General features: G+C 34.0%; 1 protein-coding gene across 1 annotated transcript; it reads left to right on the top strand.

Annotated features, from left to right (window-relative positions):
• Positions 1 to 595: 595 nt before the first annotated feature.
• Positions 596 to 23,135, top strand: LOC123544452 (uncharacterized). The gene is made up of 4 exons (XM_045330532.2): positions 596 to 1,820; positions 13,063 to 13,187; positions 17,170 to 17,252; positions 22,170 to 23,135. The coding sequence occupies exons 1-4, from the start codon at positions 958 to 960 to the stop codon at positions 22,314 to 22,316; spliced, it is 1,218 nt and encodes a 405-aa protein (XP_045186467.2). The 5' UTR covers positions 596 to 957; the 3' UTR covers positions 22,317 to 23,135.
• The last annotated feature ends 375 nt before the right edge of the window (positions 23,136 to 23,510 follow it).

Raw genomic sequence — 23,510 nt, 5'->3', positions numbered from 1 at the left:
TCTCATAAATTTCTTTTCATCATTCAAATAAGCGTTATCCCTATGCAATGCTAAATTCTATTCATTAAAATTTACTTACATGTTGCTCAGTCCGACATCCACTCTTAAAAGTCTTCTGAAAGATAGTATGACATCATGGTAACTCAACCATCGCCTAATATCTGATTTACGACTATCAAATTATTTAAGCCGGCCCGTAGCTCAGTAGGTAGAGCGTTAGTCTACGGATCGCGGGGTCTCGAGTTCGATCCTCGGGCGGGGCGTATGTTCTCCGTGACGATTTGATAAAAAACATTGTGTCTGAAATCATTCGTCCTCCACCTCTAAAAATTCATGTCGGGAAGTTGGCAGTTACTTGCGGAGAACAGGTTTGTACTGGTACAGAATCCAGAAACACTGGTAAGATTAACTGCCCGTCGTTACATGACTGAAATACTGTTGAAAAACGGCGTTGAAACCCAAAACAAACAAACAAACAAACAAACAAACAAACAAACAAACAAACAAATCAAATTATTTGGCCTTGGCCCATTCACTGCAAGTTCTATACTTAACAATGGGGACAATTCTGCTGATCGTATTGATATTGGTTTTGAATACATTGACACTCATGTGGATCAGTAATAATTTAAAAATAGAAACAACCATTGTGTTAGATATAGCGTAAATTGGATAACATTGAATAGAATTATGATGAAAACGGATATAACTATTATTCTTTCCTTTTAGGTGACATTATTTAAAGTTTGGCTGGTGTAGGAAACTATATTTGATATTGTGCAAAAATTTAACGTTAACGAAAATATCGTCATTAAATATTTAAAAAGAATGCCGGAATAGAATATAAACAAGTGTAAGTTTTCGCTTATGTGTTCCAGAGGAACTAGACAAAGTGGCATATAATTGGCATAAATGTACTGTATGTGCTTATAAGCATGTTATCTAGAGTGTATCACAATGGATACATGTACTGTAATTAAACATTTCTTCCGTAAACGGTCAATACGATACGGAATTCTGGTTTGCTTCGCTTTTTTCATTGTACTAAAATGTACAAGCATCGGAAATACAACTGTCTTATACAGACCCATTAGTGAATCAAATATACATATGTTCGGATATAAAGACGATGAACACCTGTCATATAATATTAAAGACATAAGTGATGCTAGAAGTGGTGTAAAGGGTAACACATTAAGTGACACTATGAATGAAGTTTTAAATTTAGCAAGAAACATTAGTTCATATAATAGGACAGTTTTAGTCAGCATAATAAATAACGCATATTTACCATTTGCTTATAGCTGGCTATGCAACACAAAGGCTATGGGAGTTCATAAATCTGTATTAGTAATTACAACGGATAATGAATCTAAAATTAAGCTTAATAGAGACTGGCCTGAGGTGTCAGTCTTCAACTTAAAACTTGATATGCCCCATGGTGATCAGATATGTGGCCGTGTTGGCTATCTTACAATTATGGTTCGTAGGACAGAAATAATTTTGTCTTTATTACAGGCAAATATTGACTTATTTTTATTTGAATTTGACTGCGTTTGGTTTTCAAATCCAACACCTGGCTTTCAAAAGCGATCTGGTGTTGACATGTTGGTGAATCTAGCTTATAAATCCGCCGAAGGAAATATTTTCAGCGGAGGATTTCTTTATCTTTTTGCAACAAACCGGACTAAAGCTCTCTGGACTAAACTGACAAAAATGATGTGGAAGCTTGAACGAGAAATAAAGGACAAACCAGATAAAAAAGCAGTATCCAACAGGCAAGATGACAGAACTTTCTTATCTAAGTTAATCAACAAAAGGTTAGTTCCGCAAACAAGTTTAAAGTTACACTTTATTATTACAGGATTTCTATGTAAATTGGCCGTTCGTGGTCTGTGCTGTTGGACCAGTCTATAGTTCAACACATGTTTTATGGGCGTAGGTCAAATCTTTATATAAAAGATAAAATTATACAAAAGATAAAATTTATGTCTGATATGTACATGTAATAAAACGCTTAAATTAATGACTTGCCTGCCAATAAATGTATAAGTTGTTTAAATATAATTGTATATTATTCTTTTGTAGGTCGATAGATCTCATCTGACAATTTTTATAAAATACTTTCCTCATACCATTATACATTTCTCGTTCTATGTCTACGTTTTACCCCTTAGCTTTTAACATACATTTCTGTGCAGTACGGAGCTCATTCCAGTTATCAGTCAATTATCTGATTATACCACGTAACAAGAAAAAATAACAGAACAGGTTCTGTTATTATGGACGATGTCTAAGAATAAGCTTAAGATCTGCTGTTATTTCTGGTAATTAAACAATAAATTTGCAATGCACTACAATATCACTGTATAAAGACACCGTGTATTTCCAATTAAATGAAAACAGTACATTGTATTGTTTGGTGAAATTTGATATATCTAATCAGTATTAACATGATGATTCTACAAACAAACCAAGTTTGGTGTGATTCCGATTTGTAGTTTCTAAAAAGTGGATGTTGAAGTGAAAATATGTAAAAGCTATTGTGGAAATAAAGTATGAGAATAAAGTCTTAACTCCATCAACACATCACCATGGTTGCAGTCAAATAGGTATATTGAAGTCTTTAATTTCTTTTGTTTCAGGAAATCTATTTAAGTGATAGCCTTTAGTTATCTCTGGATAAGACTATAAATTTTACATTCCATTTGTTGTAACTTTTTTGCTGAGCAGGTATGTTTTTTTCCAGTCTACAACTTTTTTTTATAGTAAAATACTCTCCACTGGGACTTGAACCCAGACCTCTGCCTACATGATGTAAGAAGCATTCTTACATTAAACTATAGAGAGGAAAACTAAATCACATGCTGTAGAACTGGAAAATACAATATTTTGGCATATTTATCTGTAATTAGAATAAATTCCTATACATTATAATGACAAAGTGAAAATGTATTGTTATACCTATTTTCCTTCAACCATTTTATTTTAAAACAAGAGCTCCCATAACACGAAATACCCCCTTGATGTATTCAGTACTTGAACAAGAACAGAAATTATTTGGTCACTGAGCACCGTTCTACTGTTCTTGGTTAACGTGACCTTGACCTTTGACCTACTGACCTCAAAATCATAGGGGTCATCTGCTGATCAGGATCAACCGATTAAGTTTCATGATCTTAGGCCCAATCGTTCTCGAGTTACCATCCAGAAATGGTTCAACTGTTCCGGATCACTGCGACCTTGACCTCAAAATCCAAAGGGGACATCTACTGGTCATGATCAACAAGCCTTTAAACTTTCATGATCCTAGGCCCAAGTGGTCTCCAGTTATCATCCAGAAAAGGTTGGATTGTTCCAGGTCACTACGACCTTGACCTTAGACCTTCTGACCTCAAAATCAATAGGGTCATAATTATGCTGGTCATGACCAGCCTCCCTATCAACTTCCGTGTTCCTTAGGCACAAGTGTTTTTCAAGTTATCGTCCAGAAATGATGTAACCGATCCGGGTCATTGTGACCTTGACCCTTAACCTTAAAAACAACAGGAATCATTTGCTGGTCATGATCAACCTCGCTTTCAACAGCCATGATTCTAGGCCCAAGCATTCCCGAGTTAACATCCGGAAACCATTTAACTGTTCCCAGTCACATGGACCTTGGCCTTTGCCCTACTGACCTCACAATCAATATGGAGCCTTCTGCTGGTCATAACAAACCTCCCTATCAACTTTCATTGTCCTAGGCCCAAATCTTCACAAGTTATCATCCGGAAACCATTTAACTGTTCTGAGACACTGTGACCTTGACCTTTGTCATACTGACCTCAAAATAAATATGGACCATCTGCTTGTCATGACCAACCTCCCTATCAACTTTCATGATCCTAGGCCCAAGTGTTCTAGAGTTATCATCCGGAAATGGATTAATCTACGGGCAGACCGTCCGATCGACCAACACCTGCAAAACAGTATACCCCACCTTCTTCGAAAGGGGCAAAAAATGAGAATCTTGAAATTAATCCAGAAATATAAATTCTATTCCTCTACAGTTACATAATATGTGCTGTATATTTGCACAGTTTGTCCCATATACATGTGTGCATTCAAAATTATCACTCAGTTAATATCAAATTTTGATGTTTCCTCATATTAAACAGCCATATCTTTTGAATTTGTGTCATTTGAACAGTTATTCTAACTAATTTTCTTTTGTGCAAATATAAGAGTGTATTAAAGGAAACAAATTACTGGGAAACACATTTAATTCCTGCCCCTGCAGGGATGGTGAAATCTATTTTTTTGACATACATATTTGTCTGTTTTCTCAAAGATTTGTTATATTTATGATTATATTGTAAAATGTGGAGAACTTCTATTTGTCCCTATTGCAGGGTTCATACAGAACTTTCAAAACAAAATTCAAGTACTTTTCAAGGATTTTTCTCCATTTTCAAGGGCTACAAAATCACATATGTTGCATTTATTTCTTTTACTCATGACGGATTCTGTCGATTTTCTATAATAAACACTGCGACATTAACCCGGAAAGGAGCTTCAATTCAGCACCGATAAAATTTCGCGTGATACTTGCTTTTAGAGTACTAAAGCCCGTTCTGGTACTGTACCGTACTATCATTTACTTAGTACATATCAGTAAGCCCTGTCAAAGATAGATCTGCCATTTATTCGTCTTTCTCCAACTATTTTAGTCTGGTCTGTTATTTTGATTGCAAAATGTTGTGACAACAATGCCCAATGAATCTGCCATTCTCAAGGCTTTTTTTCCAAATTCAAGCACTTTTTAAGCACTTTTCAAGGCTGCCCTTTGTTTCAAGCACTTTTCAAGATGCAGCTCATTTTCAAGCACTTTTCCAGGCCTGTGTGAACCCTGTATTGGCTCTGGGTAAAGTGCGCAAGTCGGACAATTGATCTTGCCACCCTTGCTGTGGCTAATACCGGCCAACTCTAAAAAGTAATAGAAGATCCTTATAAATTCTAAAAATCACATTGCTTACAGCTAACAAAATGGAAGTGGCCAGGGGTCCGGCAACTTAACCTCCAGACAACCCTTACAGGACAGGCTAGAGGTCCAGTAATCAATATGAATACTGAGAACAGAATTTACAAAGAGCTAGAAGACTATATTTTATCTTTAAGAATGGGAAGGGAATTCTAAAAATTGTTTTCGTATTTTTTCGTTGTTTTTCCAGTTTTATGCATATTAAATATGAAATTCTAACAGCGATTTCCAATATTTGTCATTATCTTTTACTCAAGCAGTAAACAAATTCAAAAATTCATGAGCAAAATCCATGTGTTAAATACTAAAACAAAAAAAGTTTGTTAATTCAATTCATCAGTCCCGTGGAAAAAAAAAAACAATAAAAAGCTTCTGACTGGTGTACAAATTACTATTATTTATTTGTCAAATTTGCAATTCATATTTTTTCCGGGATTAAAGAAATATTTTTTTACGTCTGTTTTCTGCGACTTGCCATTTTTAAAACGAGAACAAACTTTCGAAATCATCTACAATTTTTTAGATAAAATATTTTCTGCTCTTTGTAATACAACTCTCAATATTCATATTGATTACTGGACATCTAGCCACTAAGAAAATACTGATAACTTAGGGGCATTTTTTTGTATTTAGGTTGTGGGAGTAGTCAAAATAATTTGACGGTCAGATTATTTATTTAGTGATGTGCAATTTCTACATTGTCCATAACTGGCATTAGAAAAATCTTAATATGTCCTAGAATTACATCAAATTTGTTGGACTAGTAGTGTGAGGGAAATTAAAAAATTAATTTTAATAAGCAATAAACAACCAGGTCTACAAATGCCATCCCCACCACATTTAAATTACAACTGCTGCTCCACCTACAGTCACCAGCAGTAATGTGTAAACATGCAGAAGCCAATTGTTTATAGAAGCCCAAGGCTTTTTTTTTTTTGCTAAACCTGGAATTTACACAACATTCTCATAAGGTTTACTGAATCCAGTACTATCCTTAATTAGTCAAAGTAATCCGACGCATACAGTTTGTTTCATATATAGGACAGATCATGTTTGTATACAAATCCCTTATATTTTCTATTTTTAGAACTGATAAGAAAATATCAGTTGGGCAGACGCCAAGCATCCATGATTTTTTTGTAAAAATTGATGTTTTTCTAACGGCTTAAACTTTCTTAAAACACAAATTATATCAATAATTTTTTTATCAATGGAAAGGATAATTTATTGATAACTTTTAATTATCATTTCAAAATAAAATGGATTTATTGTGAACGCTTAATTATGCATTTAACAAACTTTTAACAGACACTGCATCGTAAAAAAAGCTTTTATGGACACATTTCCGTTAACCTACACAAAACTACTTTCTCTTGCAATAACACATGTTCGCAACGAAAAAACAACAAGAAAATCTCGAATGAACACATACACTTTCATTCACTACGCCTGACTGAAGCGCAAAAGAAACCACGTGACCATTCACCAAAAGTAATTTCCTTCTCCATTCTATACGATTTTCACAAAGTATCTAAATGATACTCAATCAATTTTTTCACGATCTCTACTTAAACGTATGAACAATTATATAAGCTAACGCCCACAAATTTACATACATGGCAACACAATTAATAGCCTCAATATGTGTACAAACGAAAAGCGCGCAAAAAAAACCAAAAAAACAAACAAACTGGCAGTGGCTAGAGAACCGGAATCGGTTCCCTAGACTGCGAACTTATTCGTCCGGAACCGGTTCTCTAAGCAAAATACCGTGCATAGGCTAGGGAACCGGAATTTTATTTCTATGCATAATACTGCCGAAATCCACTTTGTTTCTTGGTTAATGTCATGCATATTATTATCTTAATTAATTTTACCATGCCCTTGCATTTATCTGCGTTTACTGTCTCCCAGAGTGTACTCGCCGCATATATACCTTGACTGCCGTATTCAAATGATAGAAACTAGTGCGAATGAATGCGTGAAAACTACTTTGCAGCTTTTAAATGTTATTTGCTTTAAACTTGTACTATGTTTAAATTATTTAAATATAAAATAATATTGGTTTGTATTTGCGTCATTACATGTTTGTAGAGGAACAAATTAATTTAATTGCCCTTAAAACTTCATACATATTCTTTGATCGCTTTAAATACTAGTTTGTAACACCTCGGCATTTCACGTTCAAAGATATGCAATCAATACTGAAATTACTTATTTTGTTTAAATCGTTTCTTTTATTGTCTTATACCTTTTAAGTTTAAATTTCAAGTTTATTTCGGCTCCAGTGTCGACGATTTCGCATTCATTGGTACTAGTTTATTTTATCATTCCAATATGGCGGGCAGTATGCGGCGAGTAGACTTCTGGAGACACAGTAAACACAAATAAATAAAAGGGCATAGCTTGCTGAAATGGTAAAATTAATTAACTTATTAAGATAAGAACATGCACATGATACTTACCAAAAGAAACAAAGTGGATTTTGGCAGTATTATGCATAGAAATAAAATTCCGGTTACCTAGCCTATGCACGGTATTTTTCTTAGAGAACCGGTTCCGGACGAATAAGTTCGCAGTCTAAGGAACCGATTCCGGTTCTCTAGCCACTGCCAAAAACATTTGCATCAATGATCAAACTTTCCCACTCTTGGGAATGAAATGATCACTCACGTAAAATTGCACCCTTCAGATAGGCTTCCAAAATAACTTGGAAACATATAAACATATTTAAACGCACTTCCAGACACAAATTCCTCCTATTTCACAAACAATTATTCTTTCAGTTATGCACACCATGTAAACATTTCGCCATGACACTTACTGCTTCTAATTGGCTAATACGCATCACGTGGTCTATAAAAAACAACCACAAGTAGGTCAACACTAAGTATACATGAATTATAACATATAGCGCATGTATGACAACTGCATATGTCTCTAATCCCTTTAAACTTTTTTTATTACGTATAATACCAAATAACTTACAAAACAATATACATGATAAAGTTACGCATCTGCTACGATCTCATGCGCAAAAACTAGGTCAACTCCTTTCCGATGAAATACACATAAACACAACGTTTTCCACGCGCACTATCCTTGATCGCTGATAGTTTCTCACAAAATACTATTTTTCCAACATAAAGAAATACGTAAACTGTACACTTTCATGCATAAAAACATAAAAAAATCCAATATTTTTCGCGAAGCGACAGAGCATCCAAATTACATCACTGCTGGTCCCTTTTGTTTATTTATACAGCATATAGAGCTAATATTTTTTCTAGAACCAGCCAGTCAAACCGAGTTCGAAAACAATTGGACACATTAATATATATACCATGAATTTATATCGTTCATTTATACACATGAACGACTATTCGTCCAGAAAAAATCCGTCTCAAAGTTCACCACCGCAAGATAAAGCATTTGATAGAAAAATAGGAAATGGAAGACAGTGGTCAGTGGGAATTTTTGAAAACAAAGTGGAAACTGTTTGAGTTTTGCAGGTACGGAAAAATGTTATACCCATCGATAAAATGAAAGATGGTGGATCAGTTTTAAATAATAGAGATGATGTTTTGGGAAAATGGGAAACATTTTTCGAATATTTATTGAATCCAAGGGTGCATGCAGATAATACTGAAGCGTGTTTTCAAATCAAATCAATCCTTTAAATTGTATTTCTCTTAATACTTATATTTCACATAGAGAACATACACATCCAGTTAAAGCTATAAAGAACAATAAAGCAGTTGGATTAGATTCAGATGTTTCAGTACAGGTTTTGTTCCAGAGATTTGGTTGCGTGGTTATAAATCCTACCCAAATGTTTTCAACAAATAATCCAAGAGTTGTATATAAGATTTATTGTTTCATCTTCAGTAAATATTTCTCCATGTGGGGAAAGGAAAATGGCATGTTACATGACGAGCAGAATGGCTTCCGAGAGGGACGAAGCATAGTAGGTCATTTCAATGGCTTTGGTTAACTTATAGAAACTAGAAAATTGAGACATTTGTTTTGCAGCGTGAAAGCACACGTTACTTTTGATCATAGAGCTTCAAAATTTGGGAACTGAAGGAAATATGTATACTGTTCTTAACTAATTAAACGCTGTGTAAAATAGAATGGTATAGATACAGCCTGGTCTATCGTCAACAGCGGTTCGAAGCAGGGATGTAGTTTATCGCCTTTGCTCTTTGATATTTATATCAATGATCTGGTCTTTACTATTAAGGCTCTTGACATTGGTACAGATACTAAAGGTGAAAAAGTATGTGCTCTTTTTTATGCTGATAAAGTCCTTTTATCGGACAATGAGGCTTACTTGCAATGTAACTTATGGTGTAAACAAAAACACAATTGATTTTAATTTAGGAAAGTCAAAAGTTATTCAGGTTAGACAGCCGTCGGTGAGGCGTTCAGAAAAAAAATCTAGAATCGGTGATGAAATTACAGTTATAATTAATCAGTATATATATGTGGGGATTTTTGAAGCATTTAGGCCAGACCAAAAAAAAACTTGACCGAAATAATTAGGGTAGGTAGGTATGCAAATATTTTTTTCCTATTGTTTTCTAACTTTTTTTTTCACGAAAAAACTTCAGTGATAATGGACCATTAATTTTTCATATACAAGCAGAAAGAATGCAATATCTAACACTTGTATTAATGTTAAATTTGATAAGAGATACTCGTCTCAACATTCTCACGCATAACGGAAAAAAAGTTGACATCACACGAATAAATTTGAATCGAAAGTACAAAATCGGTTTCAAACGAAAATATTAAACTAAGTAGACAATTCCTAAGTAAATGATAAAGATATTAAAGATATCAAATGACCAGCTTTCGCTGAAATAATTCATTTTTAGATATTTACTGTATATATGTACAAAATCTTCATCAAATGAACTTAATTTTACTAAATATTTAAACTAAGTTTAAACAAAGAAACTTTCAAAATCAAATGTCAGACAGTAACAGGTAATTGTTAAAAACAGCGAGTTTTTTTTTAGTGGCAGTACACTTTTTTATTTTGTATGTATGTATACAGTATGTATTATTTTAAAGCTAATGCATAGTACTGTTAATACACATAAACTATACAAAGTACTTGTTCATGTTTTTAAATAATATTATGAAATTTGGGTTTAATATACATTTAAGTATAAACATGAAATATAACTACAACAAATATACAGAGACAGAAATAGTGAAATTCGAAAACCTATACTACTCAAGCTTTAATAAGTAATTATATATACGAGGAGTGTTCGATATCAATTGCTTATTGTCCTCTAGCTCGATATCCACGTGGGGCACGATAAAAACCAATACCTACCTGTATAGGGTTATTCAATACCTACACAACGGTGTATAAATGTACATGTTAGACTAAGTGTAAGACATAAAATTTGCCACTTGAATACACGCAATCATTGACCACTGTAGTAAAAATGGTTGGTAGAAGCGTCGACAAGAAAGATGAAATACGGGCTTACATCAAAGCTCGCTCAAAACTTGGTTGTTCTTTGAAGCAGCTGATGACTGAACATTCTACTGCTTATGGACCTTCTTGTGTGTCTTATGACACAGTTCGGCGGTGGAAAAAGAAATTTGAGTCTGGTGTAGAGTCCAACAAAAATGCACCGAAATCAGGTAGGCCAAAATCTGCATCTCGTAAAGAAATCGTTTCCAAAATAAAGGAAATCATTGAAGGAGATGCCAGATTTACAGTTCGTGATATTGCGCGAAAGGTAGGCATATCACTATCAACGGTTCACCTTATTTTGAAGAAGCATTTGAAAGTCAGAAATATTTCTGCTAGATGGGTGCCACATCTGTTGACTGATGAGCAAAAGAGGCAACGGGTTAAAGTGGCCAAAAAGCTGCTTCAAATGTTTCCAAAATATGACAAAAAGCAGTTTGCCAATGTCGTCACAGGTGATGAAACCTGGGTCCATTATTTTGAGCCCGTCAGAAAGGTTAGCAATAAGATCTGGACCACTAAACACAGCAAACGCCCAATAATTGCCAAACGTTCTTTGAGTGCAAAGAAGGTTTTGTATGCAATCTTCTTCTCTGGTGAAAGAGTCGCAATGAAAGTGCCGGTGAAAAAGGGCAAAAGCATCACCGGAAAGTACTACAAAGACGTAGTACTGAAGAAACTGAAAAAGTATTATCAGAAACCATGCCCTGCCACTGGTTTTAAACATGTCCGTCTTCTACATGACAATGCCCCCGCTCATACCTCCGCAATAGTTACGGCGTTTTTGAAGAAAGAAAAAGTAACTGTTTTGCCTCAACCCCCCGTATTCCTCGTTACCTTGCCCCATGTGATTTCTTTTTGTTCCGAAATTGAAATCATTCCTTGCTGGGCGGAAATACCAGTCCCGACAGGCACTTCGATCTGCCATTCATCAGTACCTTATTACTGTGCCCAAATCAGCGTACCGTGACGCCTTCAAGAAGTGGATACATCGGCTGAAACTTTGCATTTCTAGCCACGGGGAGTACTTCGAGGGCATGAAATGAGCCCTTTTGGGCTAACTTGAAATTTGAAGTCTCCAGATAGAAATAAGCAACTCATTTCGAACATCCCTCGTATATATGACTTTCAAAGGATCTTCTTACGAACACAAAATGAATTATTTCACTTATGCATTTGATAACCATGAATTGTGTTTGGTTTACGCCATTTCTCAACAACCTTCCAATTATGTCACAACGGTCTGCTTACACAACCTGCACAGGCTTTCGGTAAGAAATTGATAACTTTCCCACATCATGGGGCGAGCAGCTAGTCGGGCTCGAACTAATAATCTCTTGATCATAGTGGAAATTGTATTTAACTGCCTATAAACGGTTGAAATGGGCTTAAACCAATACGAAAAATTATTTAATAATGTAACAAACCGTTAGATAAAGGGTGCTACGAAACAGACAATTCCCAATTTCCATAGCACCATAGCGTTGGAATGGACCTGGTCAAGCAATGTTATAATTTTATTTTATTCAAAAACATTTCAGCAAACTAAACTAAAAGAAATCTTTTGAGCAAAGAACGAGCTGTAAAATGTTTAATAAGAAGTATCTTTTTTTTCCTTAGGAGTTTTGTGTGTAACATGCATTCAGGAATACAAGTGTAACAATGAAAATAAGAAAGAAATTGGAAAATGACTTACAAAAGGGCATAGAAAGTTAAAATACACTTAAAATGAAATTTATATTGTGGTAAACTTTTTGTGGTTAGCTTAGTTTTCCCTAAAATACAAACAGTTCTTTGTGAAATTTTGATGCATAAAAAGTGCACATGAAAAAGGGCGGGGGCGGGGATGAGGGCAAGAGGAAATTTAAAAAATCCTTGGGCCAGTTTTTATACACTACGTAGTCATTCCGCTCGAAGACAATAATTTTGTAGAAAGATTGTGGAATAATTTCATCGTAAAGTAAGCATTCCTTCGGCGATTGAAAATTACATTACCGTATAGGCTTCAATGGGCCTGTTATGTAAAATGGGAACATTTTACTATGAATTAAATGGATGCCACGACACTTAATCAATTGCCATGAAAACGGCAACGTTACATGCTAAAACATGATTTTTCGTCGTCATTTGCGTAAACAATGTGCATTTGACCTTTTCAATAATTGACTTCGGGTGAAGATCAATATTTTGCTTTTATCTAAATATGTTATCAAAAATACAGCTCATTACGCCTTCTTGACCTTAATGAAATATAATATATGTACATTATTCAAAGCACCTCCACTATAAATGGAGGATAGTTAATATGTTTGTTTTGTTTATGGATATGTAATAGCTAAAAAGTCTTTGTTTGGTGAAAATGAATTGCGTACGAAGGAAACATTTCTGTAGTTTACATATAACAAACTGTACAAATCTAACAACAAAATTCAGTATAACTTTTAACGTTGATGAAGATGGGACCTTAAGTAATTGGATTTTTTTTTCAGTAATTTCATGTTAATTGTATAAAAGTAAATGTGTATCTCTCTCTTTATTTCAGATATGCTAACATTACTATACAATTACTAAACAGAGATGTATACGTTAATGGTAGATGGTACAAAATGACTAACGCCAAGAGGCAGAAATTACACCCTATTATTATCATGAACAACTGGATACTAGGTTGATTTGTTTGTTCAGTATTCTTAACCTTTGCAGCTTGAAGATTGAACTAATTAAATGTTTGAACTATTACAAGTGTAATTCTTGCAGACTGTAATGATTTCATCTTTTATACGTAACCGAAAGAACTAATGTTACTTAGGTCAAAACACATTATATTTGTAATAAATAAGCTACTATCAACGCTTGTCATAATTTAGCAGCTCTTTTAAGGTTTGTTTCAACACAATCATAGACTGTTTTACATTTACTTCCAAGTGATCATAGATTGGCTTTATTCATAACTTCATGGTCTAGTTACTAATATTTGAAGTTTTACTGCTTGTTAAAGACACTGATTCTGGTATGCCTGGTATGTGGCCTATGGGAATGATAAGGTCTGCGTATTGGTGGTAATGGCCAATACACAAGCCTGGACCATTGATAGACTTGCTTCTGTTTATCATAATAAGCTACTGTATAGCTACTGTGCAGTACATAAATTACTGGTGATATTTCTCACCTTCATAGCAAATCAGTTCTGACCTTTATAACCAGTTTAGAAAGCTTGATTGAATTAGGGCTAAATAAACAAAGTGATAAGATACAACAGTGTTTTTATCATATTTTTAATAATCAAATTTTTTAACAATTGCATTCCATCATTGCTGTTTTCTTTAATCAAAAATATAAAAAAATGCATTCAGGCACATAGCTTTTAGAAATAATAAAGTATGTGCATTTTGAACAATGATATCTCTTTATTGCTGGATTTTATTATACATAAAAGAAACGTTGTTTAGACAACACAAGGGGAATTATGCATTTTTAATATATAAAACCCTTCTGTCCATATTCCATTTTATCTATTAAAAATGCAACTGAACGCTTCTTTAATTTCTTATAAAATCAAGCAATTATCTTTTTTTTTCTTTTTTTTTCCCGTTACTTTTGATAAAAAGATCATAATCATTGAATAAACAAACTTTTAATTTCTGTTATTAAGTTTTAAATAATTATTTAAAGGTTAAGGTGTGAGCATTGCTTTGCTATAAGAGTTATAATTTAACTGGCCGGGAAATTAATCAACATCAATTAAAAAAACATTTGTGTACATTCTAAAAAAAAAGCATTTCAATCAATGAAATGCAAAACACAGGAAATAACCAATTTATCTGTAGGCAATACAATTTATGATTCTCTAACAATAATTAGGCTACATGTCAAGTCTACAGGGGTTTTATGGACCCTTATCAGACTGGACCAGATAGGATCTTGTATATGGGGGATTAAAAAATCTGGTATTTTGTTGGGGGGGGGGGGGGGGGGGCTGGGGGTCACTTATATAGGAGATATTCTTTGCCTTTAAGGATCGTATTTTGCGAACCTACTATATAACTGCTTGTTCAATATTTGAACATGTAGAAGTCGTTATTGAAACTGCGCATATTCGTATTTGTTTTTATGGTATCTTATTTGTTTTTCACTTATCAAAATATAGCGGTTCTGATCACAAAATTTCTGACATAAATTCAAAGCTATTCTTATATGTATTCCGCAAAGCAATAAGTAGTTTGGTTTACAATAACATTCAAAATATATTAGGGTTATTGTGTCCGTCACATTTAGTTCTAGATAAGTTATATTTGAACAGAAAAAATCTTCACGAAAAGTACGTTCAACTTGCTTAAAATTTTCAAGGTATAAAACATTTTAAAACTACGCTTGGTCTAGCTGAATTCTAAAAGTTTTTTTTTGTTATATATTTTTGTAAATTCGTGAATATCTGTTGAAAATAAACCTTTAAAACCTATTTGAATTCAATATTGAATTGAATAAATTCCCAGTGTAAGTTTACCCGCCTTTCATTATAATATATAAAATTACAAAGGAAAATCCTACAGAATGTATTAGTATTGCTCTAATGACATTTCTTTTTGATTATTCCAATTATCAATCCATATCCAACAATTAATGTTTACTTAACGCGACTTCTGATCAGCTTTATTTGAAAAAACAGATTGTAATTATCCGTAAATTTACATACATCTCAATGTTTTCAATAAAATTGATATTCAGATATGTATATGTATTAAGCTAATTTGATTAATAGCATAAGGTAATATCTGTTGTTTTTTTAAAGAAGCAATACTAGAAGTTTGAAAGTTAAAGAGGTAAAACGTCACTGATATCCTTGAAGGGATCCCATAATAAGATGACGTGTCAGGCATAATAACCAGACCCTTAGCTCAAAGGTCAAGGTAACACTTAGAGGTTAAAGGAAATAGTGTCTTTTCTGTCATTCTTGAAGTGATTTTGAAATTTCTTGGCGCAGATATATCCCATAATAAGACGACTTCCCACACGCAACAGTCTAACACCCTTAGCTCAAAGGTCAAGGTCACACTTGGAGGTAAAACATCAGTAGTGTTTTTTCATGTCCAGTCAATAACTCTGTCATCTATGAATGGATTCTAATATTACATGGTACAACTGTATCCCATAATCAGACGATAATATCCAGACCCCTAGTCCAAAGGTTAAGGTCACACTCGGGTCAAATGTCAATAGTTTTTTGTTCCTCTCTGGTCTATGACTCGGTCATCCATCAGAGGATTTCAATATTACTTGACACAAAAATTCCCCTAATGAGACGATGTTTCATACGCAACACCTAGATCTTTAACGCAAAGGTCAAGGTAACACTTGGAGGCAAAAGTTCAAAAAGTTTTACTGTCATCTATCACGGGGTTTTAAAAATGTTGGGCACAAATGTTTTCGAGAATGAAACACTTTGCCATGCACAACACTCAGACCCCTAGCTCAGAAAACAAGGTCCCACTGATATCAATTTGTTTTGTTTGTTTTGGGTTTAACGCCGCTTTTCAACAGTATTTCAGTCATGTAACGGCGGACAGTTAACCTACAGTGTTCCTGGATTCTGTACCAGTACAAACCTGTTCTCCGCAAGTAACTGCCAACTTCCCCACATGAATCACAGGTGGAGGACTAATGATTCCAGACACAATGTCGTTTATCAAATAGTCACGGAGAACATATGCCCCGCCCGAGGATCGAACTCACGAACCCGTGATCCGTAGACCAACGCTCTACCTATTGAGCTAAGCGGACAGGTTTCCAAGTCCAGTCCATATGAGGTTATGAAAATATTGACCAAACATTTACCCAGATGTTACATATCAACTATCACATCCATTCAAATGAAAAAGTATGGGGCATGCACACTTTCTATACGCCCGTTTTGGAAAATGGGACTTACTATTGATGGCGTCTGTCCGTCCGTCCGTCTGTCCGTGCCCGCGAAATGATGGTTAAGTGACTTCATAACGGTACTTTCTCTTTGATGTCATTCATTCCGTTCTGTTTATGTGACCTTTTTCTTTTTATGTGACTGATAGAACAATAGAGAGAACAATGGGGGTGTCACATAAATACCGTTTCGTGAGAACATCCGTCCGTCCATCCATCATAATTCGTGTCCATAGCATAATCTTATAACCATTAAAGTAATTGACTTTAAACTTGGGATATAGGTAAATGGCGAATAGATGATGTGCAAGCGCTTGAACCGGCTCTGTAGATCAAAGGTCAAGGTCACAAATTGAGCTAAAAGGTCAAAATTTGCTATTATATTTGTACAAATGTGATGAAATGCCTTGATCGAATTAGGGACGAGAGATTGATACCACGGTTATGAATTATGTTTAGATGCGATATCTAGGAATACCCACCGGCTATCTCTGTTAAAGAATGTATTCTTTTTTTCAAAATAAAAGAACCATGTTTTAATTTTTTATCTATATGAAAATCATTTTTTTTAACAATCTAAAATCTTAATATTTGTGAGTTGTAAAACTAAAAGATTACCTGTAATAAATTTTTATGTGATGATACAGATGATTGTTTTCGCATATGCACTTGAGACAAGCAATATTGACAAATAAAACACTCTAAGAACATGATATATCGTTTTCTTCTTCAGGAAACAAGAATAAAATCAACAGAGCAAAGCAATGGAACCATTGGTTTCTACGTCCTGATAATACCACGTGTGACCTGGAAATGGTGAATAAGATTGTGTACACTGGCAGAAATCTAGTAAAATTATATTGAATAGCGTATGTCACGGAGAATATTTATAGGTAAGCGAGACGAGACTTCTTGGTTTTGGCATTATAAATCATTGAATCACTGTTTTATACTTATTTGGTTCCCGGGTTGTACATTTTATGTACGAACAACTTTTCTACTTTCTTAAGGATACTACTAATATATAGGGGATGTTTCTTGTTTCAGAGTAAGATCGAAATATATATCACTGAGTGAACACTATAATGCATTGTTTTGAAAATGTAAATCATGGTGTTTACGAGTGAAATATATTTCGATCTTACTCTGAAACAAACAAATATTATTATCTTAGAACTTAGTACAATATTAAGTAGCAGATATTGAACTGAGCCCGTCGATGTCATAGTTACATCACAATGACAGACCCGGTTCTATCCTGTACCATTTTATGTTCTACATAAACCAAATCAAGCTAAAGCGCTTAATTAATCTAGACTCATTTTTTTTAAATGGATCATTTAACAAGCTTTTACTAACTAAATCACTAATCAATACTTTGCCAGTTAAAAAGACAGTAGTATGGTGGCTGATTTAAGCCAACTTCGTCTTTTCGTTCTGTGGACTTTTCGCGCCAGTTGTCATTTCGTTTTTTTTTCGTCTTTTCGTTCTGTCGTTTGTGCCAGCGAAACACGAAAATATGACGATTCAGTACGTTATAACGACAGATACTACGTGCCGATAATGGTACCATAATTTTGTTCTCTTTTCGTTGTTTCGCCCACGAAAAAACGAAATCACGACATTATTAAAAACGTCGACATTTCGTTCTTTCGCCTTCCGGTAAACATGTGCATAACATTAGCAGTTATTGTTTATTATAATAATGGAGGAGTCCGTTCACACTTTCCTTCAAACGGGATTTCCTTTGACAACATTTGGTTCCAGTTGATGAAGCGTGGCCTAGGTGTTCATTTAATGGTTATCTACCAAAGTTTCATGCGTGTCAAACTTCAAAGGAACCGCGCAGTTGTCATTATATTTTAGAATGGCCCATGTAGTTGAAAAAATGTAATATGTGTGTGTTTGTGTGCGTGCTTGCGTGTGTGCGTGCGTGTGCGTTTTGTTTTGTATAACGTTTCTTCGACACCTTTTTCAGTCACATAAACGACGATGTCTACTTGTAGCAGTGAACACAAAGCCCAATTTTATAATGATGCCTCACTGGAATATCCTGCCGTAGATACGTAATGCTAAATTGCAAATTTAAGTAGTACTGTTGTAACAGAAATAAAATATCAACAAGTATAGATTCTCTTCTTACAAGCTTTCCTAACTTTTACAGCATTACAAATATGAATTTTCAAAAACTTTCTGATCATTGTGCTAATGAATTCCATCTAACACGAAATTAACAATAAAAAGGTTTACACGAAAACAAGGAAGAAACAATTTGGAAAACTGAACCTCCTGATGAATCATTAAATATGAATATTCTAGTATTGAAAGACGAGTCTTTTTTCTAAATTTTGTAAACACTTCCCATGTGAATTCAAGAAAAAGGTAAATAGATTCCGTAACAATAAAAATACTGCTAAAAACGTTTCTTTGAATGAATTTGTTAACTGTTTTGCAATATTGCAAGTGCAACTGAATGTGATAGTGATCATTTTACTGCAAGCAATAATACGACATAGGTCGAACTGAAGACGAAAATTTTAAATGCATTTATTCATATAACAGAAACAAAGCAGCATCAGTTGATGAAATCGTTCCTGATTTTTTCTTTGATGCGAAACATTTTATTACACTATATCTTGTTCGGCACTGACAGAAGTCTTCTTCCTAAATCGTAGACCAAGGGAATCACTGTACCTATATTCATAAAGGGGAACAAATCAAATTCATATAATTATAGGAGAATAAATAAAGTAACCAGCATTGCGAAAATATTCTCCCTAGTTCTCAGAAATAAATTAAATAAATGGGGTCAGAAGATACGTTTAGCACTAACCAGTTTGGTTTAGAGATAAAAAGCTGACTGTATTTTAAAACTGCCTGTAATTTATCTGACTTCTTTGATAAATCCGTTGGACTGAAACAAGTTGAACCACTCACCCCTATCTTGTTCAAACTATTTATCAACGCTGTCTTTATGTTGATCCTAATAAAAAGAATCCGATATGAACCAGTTTTGTGTATTTATAATTCTTTTTACAAATGATATTGTAATATTTTCTATTGATGCTAATAATGTACAGGATCATCTTGATTATATTAATGGATACTCTAAACAATGGAACCTAAAAGTCAATGTTAATATTAATATGATCAGAACTTGTATATTTGAGAAACGTCAGTCCTTAGTTTGGCACCAATTGCACATTACTAATGAAACTATCGAAAATGTTGCTTGTTTCTTTTATCTAGGTATTAATTTTGTCCCAAACGGCAAATATTAAAAGCAGTTAAGATTCTTTCAGATCAGGAACACAGAACTATGAACAATTTAAGTCTTTACAAAAGAATTGTTATAGATGTTAAAGCTTTTTGATGCATTTGTATCACCAATTATTCTCTCTCCAGCCAGCTGAGTTATGGGGCATCTATAGTCAAATAGAGTTGAATAAGTTAACATATAAAATTTTGCAAAACTACATTGTATATTATAGGTGTGAAGTCACAAACACCAAACTATGCAATTTAGGGCGAGCTAGGAAGTTTTCCCTATCAGTCAATATGTCAAGAAAGAGCTCTTAAATATTTCAATATAAGCAAATGTAACCCTAACTCTCTTATGTACAAGTTATTTACTGTCCAATGTGATAGAACCAATATTGAAAAATTGGGCTCGCTGTTTTGAGGAACTGATAGACGTTGTAGGATTCGGTGATTCATAACAGTCAACTCTTTTCACGAAAAATAAGAGATCAATTTATTCAGTATTGGCATACCACGATTAGAGATATGACTCAACTGTCATACTACATAAACTTTAAAACAGTCTTTGAATCTGAGGAATATTCAAATAATATCAAAAGTGACGAGAAGGTAGAACAGTTTGCGTCCTTCAGATTAAGTATTCACAACTTAGCAATTGAAACAGGTAGTTATCACGGAATTTAAAGATAAAATAGAATATGTGCATATCGTAATCTGCATGCAGTAGAAAACAATTATCATTTTCTGTTAATATGCCCGAATTACTCCAATATACGCAAAACATACTTTCCAAAATGTTCATTGCTTTTCGTAGCAAGATTTAACAATCTAATTTCAAGTAAAAGTCAGTTGACTCTAGTAATAATTTCAAAATATTTATCTGAAGCACAAGTTAAAATGTGATTTATCTTTATATCCAGTATCTAGCTGTTTATCCACATTTATGACATTTATAGTTGTAGTAATACTTTGTACTTTGCCGTGTAATGCATTTGTATATATTTCTTTTTGTTAAATTTAACCTAAAGCATAGTGTATGTTTTCATTACCTCTCATGAACCGAGTTTGCTATTATTCTTCTTGATTTGCATTCTTTGCTTCCAAAGGAACTTTTTACAGATTTTATTAACTATTTTAACAGCAATCTTGAAGTGCCGTGTGGCGGCTGTAAAAAGTCTCCCTGTACTTGGATTCAGTATTGTTATATTTTCTGGTACTTAGGGATCACGGAATTCATTCAACATATGTGTAAAAGAGTTCCGCTTAGGGGGCGTTAGAGGTGTTGCACATTTCATTACCTCTCATGAACAGACTCAATCAAACCGAGTCTGCTATTATTCTTCTTGGTTGCATTCTTTGATTCCAAAGGATACTTTTTACAGATTTATTAATTATAAAGTCTGTTTGTTTGCTTTGATGAAAGTTTTTCGTATTTGTATTATGTGTCAGACCTTCGTCCAAGTCGTTTTTCCAAATCGCACAAATCTGATTAGAAATTTGGGATGAGTGAGGGGGATACCGCTAACTTCATTCTGAATGTCCGGGGAAAGACTAATACAGCTTTATTCTTACAAAAATAGCATTACGTCACTACAAAGTTGCGCGAGTGCAATCCGAAATCTGCCGATCATTATCAAATCCATTGTTCTTTGTAAGGAATCTAGTTTGAAACGAATATCCACGGAATTTTCCGATAAATGATTTTGGAAACGGGCTTTTTAATTGGTTTAAATAAATCGGTCATCCAATAGAAATCGGTCTTTCGGAATAGGTAATCTGTTTAAACAGTAGCTGCCATTATTATCGTATTTAATTGTACTATATTTAACGAGGAAAGCGATTAAAATGGAGTTTTTACCTCCCGGGTTGAACTCAAAAGACATTGTAAAAGAAGTAAAAAATAAGTGGCGAAGGTAAGGGTTGAATGAAAAAGACTCTCGTGGGGAAAAAGTGGGGAAATTGGGTGAAAAAATACTACTGGCATTACATTCCGTGAGGTTTGTTAAAAAACATCAAATTACACGACAAATTACTAGAATCCCTGTGATTTTATAATCAAACTGAAGGATCGAGGGCATATGGTGATGACCGCCAAGCCATTAATTAAGTATTTTGTGACCTGACTCTTGACAAAATATGAGATGCATTGTTTATTAATAGTCTGGATATTGTGTCATTTCAACACCTGCAAAACTACTCCTGTAATTCAATTTCTTACTATTGTATGTGTGCTGTTGAATTTGACCGAAAAAACTTATATTTATGTCAGTTTATATAACATTAAACATAATACGAAAACTTAAAAATGTTTTCTACATGTTGCTTTGCTTTTAGAAAAAAAGATATTGATGCAAGTTATCCCTGTAACGAACAAATATAATTTCTCCCAAGACTGAAATTTGGTTAAGCCCAGTACGTCGTTTTACTACTTACTATCGTACTAACACTTGAGTTGTTTCTATTCGCTGTCAGGTTCTTCCTGCATCCTACAAAACAAAAGCAGAGAGTCATAACAGCTGCGTGAGCACTGTCTGCCACTTGACAAAACTACGAATTCACTGTCAAGCGCAACATATATTAATACCTACGGTATGGAAAAAGTTTCAAGGCCGAAGTTAAGGATAAGTCAAAGCTCAAATGGTGTAAGTAAATCTGGACGAGGTCACCAATAATCATCAATGCATTGATTCAATTCTATGGTGACGAAGAGCAAGAAATCGTTTTACGGCATTTCGGTTCCCGTAGTTAGAACCGTGCTACTGCAAGAGATATCATGCGTTGTTAATGTATCTGACGTTGACTGGCAAATTGTGAGCATGTTAGTGGATAACTGCAGTACAGTGCGAAGTGTGTCTGGATGTGTTGAAGCTCTTGTACGTTAAATAAAAACAAGAATGTTTGATAAGAGCGGCGATAGTGTGCACATGATCAGTAACACTGCAATAACATTTCTCAGTAATGTGGAAAAAAGTGTACACCCATTTGGTTCTGATCTGTTTTATGACATAAAAGAGTTACCGATTGTGAAACAAATTTTCCACGAACTACAAATCTTGTTGAGCATTGCTTCGCCTAAGCATCTGATTCAGTTCATTCCAGTGCTAGATGTTTCCACCAGAGTGGTAGAATTACTGGACCCTTTTGAAGTTTACTATTACAGTCTTCTATCCGAGGAAGAGAAAATAAATTACAGGTAGATTTGTTTTAGATTATAATACTCTACAATGCCGGAAAATAAATGTTTTTGGATAATTAAAGTATTTTGTAGAAAGAATTCATTAGAAAAAAGATTAAAAGCTACATGAGGTATATATTTGTCGACATGATATTCGTAAACCATTCTGTTCTTTATGCATTTAGTACATTTTGTTATATTTATGCAGTGTATACTTTAGATATATAGAATGGTAAACTGCTTTGTGTAATATGGTTATCATTAAACAGGCTGTAAAATAAAATCTTATTTTTGTGATATTCTGTCTATCCATAACACTAACTATGGATAAATTCCTGAAACTGCTTATTGTAAATATAAGCTAGTATATTAAAAGATTATAGCGAAATCTTATGCACTGTTATTGTGAAGCATTCATGGTGCCTTTTTGCTAAATCTCAAACTTTGGTCAGCTTTCATGTACTTTTTATATATTTTTTCAACATGTAAAAATACATAATGAATAAATTACATATTACATTGCCTTTAAACTAAAACTGAACATTTTTATTGAGAACACCAGTGAGTGATAAAAATCCAAATCATATTTGCACATTTCACAGGTAGACATTCTGCTACTTTTTATATCATGTATTTCA

This window comes from Mercenaria mercenaria, chromosome 1 (assembly GCF_021730395.1).
Source record: "Mercenaria mercenaria strain notata chromosome 1, MADL_Memer_1, whole genome shotgun sequence".
In the NCBI taxonomy this organism is placed as follows: Eukaryota; Metazoa; Mollusca; class Bivalvia; order Venerida; family Veneridae; genus Mercenaria; species Mercenaria mercenaria.
This window is presented reverse-complemented; position numbering and strand designations above follow the sequence as displayed.